This window comes from Ursus arctos, unplaced genomic scaffold (genome assembly GCF_023065955.2).
Source record: "Ursus arctos isolate Adak ecotype North America unplaced genomic scaffold, UrsArc2.0 scaffold_1, whole genome shotgun sequence".
Lineage (NCBI taxonomy): Eukaryota > Metazoa > Chordata > Mammalia > Carnivora > Ursidae > Ursus > Ursus arctos.
In genome coordinates this window covers 24,057,195-24,069,492 of record NW_026622763.1, presented here as the reverse complement: position 1 = coordinate 24,069,492, position 12,298 = coordinate 24,057,195, and the positions used below count along the sequence as shown (strand labels likewise).

At 33.4% G+C, this 12,298-nt stretch overlaps 1 protein-coding gene across 1 annotated transcript in view; it reads left to right on the top strand.

Moving 5' to 3' along the window:
- LRP1B (LDL receptor related protein 1B) overlaps nucleotides 1-12,298 on the top strand; it is a 1,450,575-nt gene that overhangs the window by 1,300,626 nt on the left and 137,651 nt on the right. The window contains exons 67-68 of the mRNA XM_057306380.1: nucleotides 3,821-3,937; nucleotides 10,508-10,614. Coding sequence (XP_057162363.1) covers nucleotides 3,821-3,937; nucleotides 10,508-10,614 — 224 coding nt within the window. The remainder of the gene's footprint in view (nucleotides 1-3,820; nucleotides 3,938-10,507; nucleotides 10,615-12,298) is intronic.

The following is a 12,298-nucleotide window of genomic DNA, read 5'->3' as shown; positions in this document are numbered from 1 at the left end:
ATGGAGTAAGGTGGTTTGAGATTTATGTTTTTCTTATGGATAGCCACTTGTTTCAGCAATATTTGCTAAAAAGGACTTTCTTTTGCCTATTAAGTTGGCTTGAGGCCTTTGTTGAAGATGAGTTGACTACATATGTATGCTTATATTTCTGGTTTCATTTTGCTTAGTACTACATTTTCTCAATTATTATAGCTTTATAGTAACTCTTGAAATCAGATACTGTAAATTCTCCAACTTTTTCTTCTTTTTCAGTATTGGTTTATTATTCTAAATCCTTTATATTTCAATATAATATTAGGATAATCTATTTCTTCAAAAATAACAAGCTGGAATTTTGATAGGGGTTGCATTAATTCTTTATATTAATTTGAAGAAAATTTTAACAATTTTGAGTCTTCTAATCCATGAGTATGATATATTGTTGCATTTTCTTAAGCATTATTCAGTTTTTCTCAGTAGTGTTTTATGGTTTTCAGTATGAAGATATTACACAAATTTCACTAGTTTTATTCCTAGGTATTTGTTATTTTATTGATACCATTGTAAAAGTTATTTTTTTTATTTCATTTCTGGTTATTGCTAATATAGAGAAATATAATTAAATATATATATTGTACTTGTATCCTGTAGCCTTACCAAATTCACTTATTGCTTCTAGTAGTTTGTACAGACCTTTGGATTTCTTTTGGTATAATGAGAAACTTAAATTTCTCTTCCGCTTCTGTATTCCAGTCCACTTCCCCAGTTCTTGCTCACAAAAACATCACAGACACCAGATTTTTGTTGTTGTTGTTGTTGTTTACAGAAGTTGCCCAGGCATATACAAGTGCCATTAGTATCACGGTATACACCATATATAGTTTTACATTTTGGTAGTCCGTCTGGGAGGAACAAACTTGTAGTAGTATCTGTAATTCATCTGAAAACATATTAAATTAAAAAAAAAGTTTTCAGATACTCCATTTGTTTTCTCCATATTTATAATACCCCCAAAATACTGCATTTTCCCAAAGCTATTTAACAATTTGAATTAATAGAAAACTGTACATATTGTGAGCATTTTATATTAATTACTCTAGAGTATTATAATATGGAATTATATATGTTCTGTTCTACAATTAGTTTTTTGGGCCAGTGATTTTCAATCTTGGCTGCTCATTGGAATCAGCCAAGCTAGTTTTAATAAAAATATGATGTCTGGGTTCCACCCCAGAGAGTCTGATTTTATTGATGTGGGATATTGACTGGGCAAAGGGATTTTTAAGTTTCCCAGGTGATTTTCATGTGTAGCCAATTTGAGAACTGCTGTTTTATCTTGCTCATACAGTTTTCTATTAAAAATATATTTATATTTATATTTACATTAATCTCCTCAAGGGAGACTTTGAATACAGAACAAAGTCTTTATGGGTTGTATAGTTTGTATTTGTAATTTTTATAAGCAATGTCATGGATCAAAAAGTTAAATAATTTGGAAACATACAATTTGAATAACCTTGCATAAGGCAATTAACCTTTCAATGTTACTGTTTCTGCATGCCCCAAATGGAAATCTTTGCAATGAACTGTAACTTATTTTTGTTAAGAAATAAATGCAGATTTCTTTCAAATACAAAATATGATACAAATATTTAAACATAGAAAAAAAAGTACAAATAAGATTTAGGGGAAAAGGAACCCTCAAAAACACTATTGTATCAATACTCAAGTACCAATTTTGAACCTTTTGTAGCCATGGGAAATTGCCTGGGGCTACTGTTCTAATACTAGGTCCTATAGTCTATTTGTCTGATACGGTCTGATCTTTCTTACTTTCTTATATTATAAAATTTTAAAACAATATTTAAAAATAATGCAGGCAACACATAGAGAGGAATAAATAAAGCTAATGTTAAACATAGAGTAGTGGTTTCAAAGAAGTTTGTTTTAATTGCCAAAATGAAACAACCATCTACATAGTTCAGTACCAAACCCCATATCTTCATTGGTCATTATTTAAGTTCCAATAATCCGAACATAATTCTTGATTGAGTGAAATGTGCAAAATGCTATGTTAGAACTTCTGCAAATTTTAAGCCAATTTTAAAATCTAAATTTAGGTGTAGTATAGGCAAAAAGGATACATCACAAAACACAGCACTCAACACAGTGATACAAGTTAGGGTCTGAGTAATCATTAGCAGGCAGGTAGGCTGCAAGGAAGAAAGAGAGGGAAGAAGGAAGGGAAATACAGGCTCTTTATAAACAGACATATGTAAAGATATTTATCCATTTACCTGCAGACAAATTTGACAAATTTGAAAAATTTGATGTCTGTCATGAGAATTTCTACAGAAATGTTAATTTTTCTGGATTAAGATCTGGATATAAGTTTCTCCATTGCCATTTAATACATTTTGTTAGATTGGAAAAATTACTTAAACTCTTTAAGACTTATTTTTTCTCATTCATTTAAATGCATATAACAGTACTTCTGAGGGGTGTTAAGAGAAGTGAGTATGATCATGTTTATGAAAATGCTTAGCCAAGAGGTGGATTGGATCCTTAATAGATGTTCATTATTTAATTTTCTAATTATATCTACAAAACTTTTGCTTTCATAATCTTATTTGAGTTTGAATTTTATAAGACACATTTTAAAGGAAAAAATAGCAGCCAGCAACAAATATCTTACCTTCTCCCTTAGTTAATTTATTTTACTAGTCTGAGCTGTTAAACTCACTGTACATCTCTCAAACAGCAGAGAAGAAGGAGTTGATCTAAGTAAATGAAAGAAGAATGTGTCCTAAATTGTATGTTGACGTTTATAATTTTATCATTGTTATATTATTGAATTTATCCCATCTTTATGTTTCAGAACCTTGCTACTCAGTATGTTTCATAGACCTAAGGACAATGTTATCACTAGAGAGCTTTTTAGAAATCCAGATCTATTCAATCACAATCCCCATTTTAGCAAAATTCCCAAGTAATTTATATATATGTACACTGGAGTTAAGATGCACTGCTTTAAACTATATACAGTTAGCTGTTACTCTTACAGAAATTTAGGAATATGTAACCTAAATTTTAAATAAATTCTTATTGCATGCATTCTGATTCTGGCTCAGTTTTGGACACGGATTTGTTGTAAAGAGCACTAAAGCAGGAGTAAAAACACAAATATACATCTATTGACTGTGCCGTTGAATGGTAATAAAAATTCATCAGGCTTCTAAACTCTAAGTCTGTCTTTTGTCATTTGTAAAGTGACAGGCTAGTGAACAGCTGTCCTTGCACTCGGTGGGATTGTTTAGGAGTTCAAGGAACATGGCACTTTATTAATTTTCAAGACCTGTACATGTTAGGTTCTCTTATACTCCATGAGTTTAGATCAGCTGATAGGTCGATTATGAGTAAGAAATTCTTAGGGAGAAAGGCAATATGGCAATCTCAGGGTCTGACTAATAACTTTGTTGTTGTTGTTGTTGTTGTTGTTTGGTATTTTTTGCTGCCTTATAGAAGAAATAAGAGAATGGTAGTTCTTAATAGTTTTGATATTTTTTGATTGATTTGTGTTGACTTTATGTGGATGGGCCAATCAATTGCTTTGTAATTAGCTAGCGATGAAAGCATGACTGAAAACACCATCAAACAAGACAGTAGGATGAATTTTATTTAGCACTTGCCTTCAGCTTTTCCTAAAGATGCTTCTCAGTTAGTGACGGCATTAAGGTCTGAGGAAACGTCATATGCCCTGGATTTGGCATGGCAGTGAGGGTATTATGAGGGGTGTCTTCATGGAAGTCAGCAACACAAACTCTGGCCCTTTCTATTACAGATAAAAAGACTTGCGGACCTCACGAATTCCAGTGTAGAAACAACAACTGTATTCCAGATCACTGGCGGTGTGATAGCCAAAATGACTGCAGTGATAATTCAGATGAAGAAAACTGTAGTAAGTAACTCTCGCTTGAGAACACTGTGAGCTGGACAGCGTATTCAATAAGCAGGATAGCAATTTTTAGTTCAGTTAAGGTATGAATTTGAACCTATCTGTCCTGCAGCTCACATTTTTATACATATATTCACATTTGGACAAGAATATTCGGACTAAATTGACCTGAATCTCAAATGGTAGAATTATTGAAATGCTCCTACTGGGAGTTATTTTCTTATAGTTATCAGAACTGGTATGAAAGTATCATGAGGTTTAATGCAACCCATTAGTATGCAATGAAGTGAGCCCTTGATGCAAGTTCATACAAAGAGCTGAATGATGTGGAGACAGTACAAAACATATCATTCTTTAGCGGATGGTATTCATTTCATTTCAGTCTCAAATCCTTTTACACTACAAATTTACCCATGAGCATCTTTCAGTGAAATATCATTTATTCTCTCTGGAGTGGTGAACACCATATGTATTCAGGATGCCTTTCTCTGAAAATAGAATAACACTATTATCATCATCTGCCTCCTGAATTTTTATGTAATAAATTTAAAAGACAATAATTGTCCAACAATTTTATTTTCTAAAAAGTATGGCAGTATGTAAAATTGTGACAGCATCTTTATATTCTAGCATTAATTTCTGAATATATTTCTTACCAGCACTTTCTCACAGTGCTGTTTAAACAAAGAAAGCAATATAGTCATGTTTTAAAATAAGATAATAATCAAATTCCATTTATTAAATATTTATATTCTGCTATTTCCAGAAAGGATTTGATGATAATAGTGTCTACTCTTACACATTGGACTAAGAGCATTCATTTCCCAAGACACTGGAGATGAAATAGAAATTGTTACATTAAAGCATAGGAATATGTTATATGAAAGCATAGAATTAGTAGAGTCACAACCTTAATAAACCACTGGATATTCAGTTTGAAAAACATCAACTTTTTAAAAATAACTTTTGAAACTTAATCTGACTGGTGTTTAAGCATCAGGTACATTAAGTGTGAAATCTCTGGATCATTAGGATTATGGGGTACTCTGATTTTGAGACCTTTTATTCCTCCTTCACATATAGATCTCTCAACTGATCATACCCTTTAGAAAGGAGAAAATATTGCAAAGAGTCATTGGAGTGTTCCAGATTCTTTTGTATAGAAGGTTTTCAGATTCTATCCAGTGATTAAAATAAAATCCTAATAAGGTTAGAATGGCAGGAATAGAAGAGCAAATACAAAAAAGAAGCAATTACATATACACTTTCTATTTAATTCATTTCTGTTTCAGAGCTTAAATATACAGAAAACTACTTAGCTTAACTTCGGATACATTGAGTGTTAGTTATCAATAAGAAACCTGAGAGGAAGTGCCCTATAACTGAAGGATGTTGAGAATAGGAGAGGAAAAGTGAGAAGGCCACATTGGAAACTCACATCTTTGAAAACACTTTATTCAAGGGGTGGTTGAAATTGTGTGAGAAGTTAGGTTACTGCTATAACTGGAGAAGAAGGGGAAGAACGAAGGGTGGAGATAACCTATTTCTGAGTCTGCTGAGGTTTCTTAAGTGGTTGAGTTTTGCTGGCATCTCCTAAAAGTCAGTTTTTCATGCAAGAACACAAGGAGAAGGAACACGCCTCTCACTTGTCACTGGGAAAACTTAGTGAGAAATCACTATAGCCACAGAACCCTTAAGAAAAAGCAAGAGAGTGGCTGCAATACCAAGCATTGCAGTATAAAATACCCAATTACGTGTGATTCTCTTTTAGTTCCTATTCATTCTGAGCATGTGGCCTACGATAGCAACTTTGATGAATTTGCAGGCAACAGATGACAGTGAACAAGAAGGAAGCATATTATAGTTGTGACATGGAAGGATAGAGGGCATACACAGTATCAGAGAGTTGGTAACACGGTAAACATGTAAGAATGTGTAAGAGGAAAGATTGAGGGATCTAGGTAATTGGGTGATGTTTGAAGATACCATTTGCATAGGCCCAAAGAAATGAGGAAGTTCAAACACTGAAAACGTCAGTTCTACATAGACAGAAGCTGAGTCTATGAAGAGAGAGAAAAGAATACATTATAGATATAAAGCACCTAGAAATTGGTCATATAGAGGTCAGCTTTAGAAAAGATACTGCTCCCATATAAAATACTGTCAAGATATTTGCAAATTCTCATTATCTATTGAAACTATTATAATTTCATGTATGTAATTACAATAAAACTATTATTTATACATAAAAATTACTATTTCTATATTGTAATCATGACTCTCTATATATCACATCACATATATAAATTTAACTTTAATATATATAGATGATAACAATATACCCAAAAAGCAGTATACTGTTACCACATTTTCTAAATATCATTAGTCAGTCGTATGCATTTTGGTTCACATTTGATGATTACTGTTAACAATTATTAAGTAGACAAATATAGCGGAGATAGGAAATCAGCCTTAGAGTTGAAAAACAATAGCAGCATTTTTTTTTATTTGACCACATTCCATCAGCCAACACTCCCCTGCATTCCATTGCACCACTCATTTCTTTATAGCATGTATCTGAGTTCCTATTTAAATATCTGGAAATAGTGTAGGGAGTAGGGTTATTTCTCAGGGTCCAGCACAAGGCCTGACACATTTATAATATTAGCAATGTATTGCTAGAATCACTTTTGGACTTACTTGTTTATGAATCAGATATAATGAGTTTACTCTTTAAATTGTGTTGGAAACACTCCAGGCATAGATATGGGAAGAGTCTGAATCATAGTGGAGCAATTAACTGCAACAATGTTTTAAATCTATTATGCTTTCCACTTTTTTATATTTATATGGCATAATTAGTACATTGTCATTTCTTCATCATCTGCTGATGATTTCCCTTGTTAAGTGTCCAGCAGGGACACTGTGCTCCAACAATGATTTAGGCTCTTAAAAACAAGAAAATTTTATTGTCATTTGAGTTATTTTGTCATCTGTATCAAAGGTTTGGAAACATCTGACAAATCTCAGCATCTATACTATCTTTATCAGCAACAAATATAATATATATGGCATGTACGCCTTCTAAGTAACTGATGTGTAAAATAAATTATTTCACATCTTTGCATTATTAAGAGGTAACTAACAATCCAATAGATTTAAAAGCACCAAATAACTTGATCAACCAGATTAAGGTTTTTGTAGAGAGACAAGCTGTGTCTGCCTTATTTGAATTTCTAGTGCTTTCACACTGAATTTATATCAGAAGATTATTTGTATAGCATGTCAGTTATACTAATTGTATTCTAAAAATTCTCCTCAGATGCTTACACCCACATTCATATAACTTTTGAACTTATCACCAAGGGCTTATGATAATACACTCAGCAGAGAAATTGAAGTCTGGAAGTCTTTCTGCTCTGCCACCAACTCTGTGGCTTTAAAAGTCACTTTTATTTTCTAAACTTAGTTTCTTCGATTTTGTGCAAGATGGCTTCCAAAGCTCTTTTTGGTTCTGAGCCTGTATGTTTTTGCCTCCTTTAGTATTGAGAGAAGTGACTTTTCCATACAATGCCCCTATTTTTTATTCTTATTATAGAATCCAGATCAGCCTTCCAAAACATGCCCTATTCGAAAGGCATGTTTTTGTTGATTTGGCATGTTTAGATGACATTTATGGAAAACATGTCTAATTATTTATGTGTGGGGTTCCCTATCTACTTTAGATCTGGGGACATAGGTAGTATCAGAGAAAGTCCTTGTGAGAAAAACATTTTGGAAATACTAGGGAAAATTTCACACTCAAATTTTCTTTACGAATGGGTTATCTTCTAGGTACGATCATTTTGTTGTTCTTTTTAACAAGAAAAATGCTAACTATCATACCAAGGTCTAAAAATTGGTCTTTTACTTTATCCAGAAAAAATCAAAGGTAACAAATAATAAGAGAATATATTCCCTCAGGACCTTCTTTCATAATTAAATTACATTTTCCTCAAGAGAGAGTTTCCTTTCAAGATACCCAGTGGCAAAAGATTCTGAGGCATATAGATGAGAGTTAAAAACAGATTAGCTATCCCATTCCTTGATGACACTTGTTTTTGTATAAATAATTCATGTTTATTATTCAGAAGTGGCTTTGCTGGCATTCTTAAAAGCATGCTAGAACCTTACAGAACTTCATATGCACTGAAAAAACTTTTTCCAACAAATCACTCAGTTCCTCTGTGCCCATATTAGAACAGAGTCATTAATAACATTAGCAAAGTCTCTATAGAACAACAGTTCTGTGGAATTGTTGGGCAAATGCTTTGAAATACTTTGTAAACTTATAACTTATCATCTTAGATCAACAACATCCAACCCTCCCTATAGCACAGTGTGTCAAAGTTTGTGAAGTCATTGCTGTCTGGCATATGATGAACACACTTGTGTTTAATTAGGATAAAGGCAATTTAAAACATTAAAGGGAAAAAAAAATCCCATTCAGATACCTCCAAGTCCATGAAATTCAATATTCCTACTACTGTTACTTTTAAACATCTAAATACAATGTGTTTAAAAAATACTCTGTAATTCTTTAATGAAAATCATTTTGATTGTTATTTTCTATTATTAAATAAATTAAGCAGTTATTAATTAATTTATTAGTTTTCACTATACTTTCTTTTCCCTAAGAAGAAAAGTACATGTCTGCAAACAGGAGGGTGAAATGGCTTCAGTATGGAGGAATGATAAGAGAAAAAGTGTTCTCTTTTATTTTTAAGTGAAGGAGACATTGCTAGCCATGTGCCTTGGACAAGTGACTTGACTTCTCAGGACTTTATTGTTAATCTCTGTAATATGTGAACACTTATTATTTCCTCGGTAGTATGGGGGACAATGATACGGCCTAGTAGTAAATAGTACGGGCCCTAGTATCACATTATGTAGGTTCAAGTTCAGTACCAGCTCTTCTGCCTGCAGGGTGATTGGGAGAAAGTTCTTTATCCTCTCTGTGCCTCAACTGAGTCGTTGACAAGTGGGTCCTATAATAGCGCCTACCTCATACAGTTGTTAGGATTAATTGTTGAGTTAATTCAATGTAGTTAGCATTAACTTCGCCTAGTGCTTAACAACAAATAAGCAATCACTAACCGGTAGTAATTATTATTGTTAGAAACAGTGATATTAGTATGAATACAGTTGTTTTTAAGATTAAAACATGCTTTATGTAAATATAATGCAAAGACAAAAAGAGAAACTGCTATTGTCATGCTCACTAAACAAAGGAGTGTTGAGAAATGAGGGGGAATCCTCCTGCTAAGTGGCTTTTTCTCATCCCACTGAATAGCGTTTTGTCTTAGTCATAGCCGGAAGTTCACACTGTAGAAGACAGTAAGTACCAGAGCAGAACAAAATGCTGATACATATTAGACTTTCCATAGTTCTTCCAGTAGTCTCAGGAGGGATCTTTATATAGAAATGTAAGAGACTTTATGATACCAAAAGTTACCCTATAGCTAAAACCTGAGTGATTGTGTGGAGCAATATTCAAATGCAGGCTGAAATAGCCAGTCTTTATGCAGAAAATTAGGCTTCATATGGATACTCCTTAAATTTCTGTTATTCCTCCTTCACTTGAATACGAGTATTATTGTGTGTGAGGCAGCTGTAAATACAGTTAGTGAGCAGAGAAAACAAAAAGGTGTCTTTCATCATGCCAGATATCAATTCTATTTAGAGAACAAAAACTAAACAAAAGATGATCTCTAGCAGTCGTATCGATTACCTGAAGGAAAAAATTCCTAAAATTCTATTTCGTTGTTCAGATGAAACACACTCCATATCAGAGTTAAGCCAAGTAGCAAGTCATACTTTTTGGCTTCCATCCTATGTGGAAGATGGTGAAGCATAATTAAATCAATAACTAGCAAATTATCTAAAATGGCAGGTAAATGATACAGGCACAACAAACTATTGCATAAACAAAGAGGCAGTTTTTAAAAAGAGAGGCTCCTTCTGTCCCTTCCACTCTTATCCATCCAGTCATGTCCACTAATTTCCCCATGTACCCTTCTTTTTTAATGAGCTCGAGATTTTCTGGAGACAAAATTGAAGAATTAGGAAGTCATTAGAATGCAAAATAGAAAGAAGAGTCAAAGGCTAGACTTACTATTCAATTAATAAATAGCCCCATGGGTACAGAGTTGCAAAATGTCTTACTTACTTAAACTAAGTACATAAAATGACAGAATCCCAACAACTGGAAAAGATTTGTTATTATGTAGTATGTAGATTTTTATGTCTTTTATCTTACTTTGATGTTGAATTTTTACTAAATGGTAGGCTTTTGTCTTTTTTTTTTTTCAATTTGTTTCTGTAACACCATTTTCTATTCATGACTTTAAAATAAATTTGAAAAATCATTATATTATGTCCCAAAGATGCTTCATGAAACACTTTTTCTGAGCAATTGATCGGTTCTGCTTGGCTAACCTCTTTTTGCTTAATGCTACCTTATGCTATATGTCATATAAATTTAGAATGCCATTGCATATAATAGAATAAACCTGTGCTATTTTTCTGTCCCAGAGCCACAGACGTGCACACTAAAAGATTTTCTCTGTGCCAACGGGGACTGCGTTTCTTCAAGGTTCTGGTGTGATGGAGATTTTGACTGTGCAGATGGCTCGGATGAGGTAGGCAACTTTGCAAACGAAAAAGAAAGTTCTTTAGAGTCACATTTATAATTATTATTCTTCAATCCAGTGAGTGCTACATGGACAGTTCTGAAATGCACTTTGCTCCTGACACAACGAGATAAGTAGTATTATATCTAAGTGCTGGGCTGCACGCACCCAGCACAGGGAATACCTCTTGTGCTACTACTGACAGTTAATTTTATAATCTGTTTTACCTCAAGTGGTGAATGGCTGGGTTGGGAATAGGATGTTTGGAAACCTTATTCCCTATAGCTGATACCTTTGCCATCTGTGAATTTGTTCATAAATTTGCTGCAGTATTTATAGTCAGGGCTAATATTTTTATGCATTTTGAACAGTTTCTTCTCCCCAGTTTCTTTCTTCAACAGATATAGTCTTACAGACTTCGATGTGGGTCATCAATTTTCATGAAACCACAGGTTCAGCCCTACTTAGATGATGAATCACAATCCATTTATAATAAGGTCTATGTACACACAGCTTAAGTGAAAAAGTTTAGAATATCTCTGGATAATTATGTAAACTTAGACTGTGTTAATGCTTATAATATTCCACACAGTTTATTATCTATGCATCGACATATTTGTGTCCCAGCTGTTAATTACTCCATGAAGCTTTAAAAAAAGTATATGACACACAGTGAATATTTTTTCTCCATCAAATCTAAAGTGAACTGTAATTCTTTACTTTCCAATATCAGATAAAAGTCCAGTAATAGTCATTTTTCATGATTTTCTCTGTTAATGACTTTCCATATTAATATCAGGAACACAGCACTGGTGAAATCAAGCCTAGTCAGACATAAAGGAAAAATGAGGTGTCTGGTCCTCAGTGACCACCATTGCTCCTTCCAGGATACAATGATTTCCTAGAGCTCTGCTGCTCTGGTTGACACACATGTGAACCTTCCCCTCACGAAGTTCATCCCATTGACTATAGGTTTGCCTAAAGAGAATCTTCTCTGCTATTCTAGAGGTTTCTGTGTTTCAGGTCAAACTTTCCTTAGTCATCCACTGATTTCCTGCATCTTTGGCAGACACTGTAAATCACTACTATTTATAGAACCAACACAGACTGGTTCTTTGCCAGTCTTCAGGTATCCTTATTAAAACTGGACAATTCTTCATTCTCACCCTATGTTGGAAAAGTCCCAAGTCACATTCAGGACTCGATTTTGGAAGCAAATGTATTTAACTTCTCACCTAAAGGCCAGAAAACCTAAACCTTGAGGTTGCCAGGGTCTCTTAGGAGAAGTTGAAAAATACCACTTATATTCATGGGGCTATTCACAAACAAGTCAAAACAAAATTTTAAAAAATCCATAGGGGAGCTAAAGTATGTTGCCCAGCTACATATTTACTTAGTATCCATTTATTCAAAAATTATATTGTTTCCCAATAAAACACTTTTTCACATAAACTCATCCATACCACGATAGTTTGGTTTTTTCTTTAAAAATATGTTTCACCAGCCCTGTGTAATCTCTGAAACATCAAGAGGTGGGGATATATTGCTTAAGGCTTATGTTTTCATCTTCCGTGTTATTCACTAGATATCCAAGGCACATAAACAGACTCAAACACTTCTTTTTCAGAATCTTAATTCAAGTGAAAGTAGATATTCTTATTAACAACATTTACCTCATGCCCTAAGTTCATGG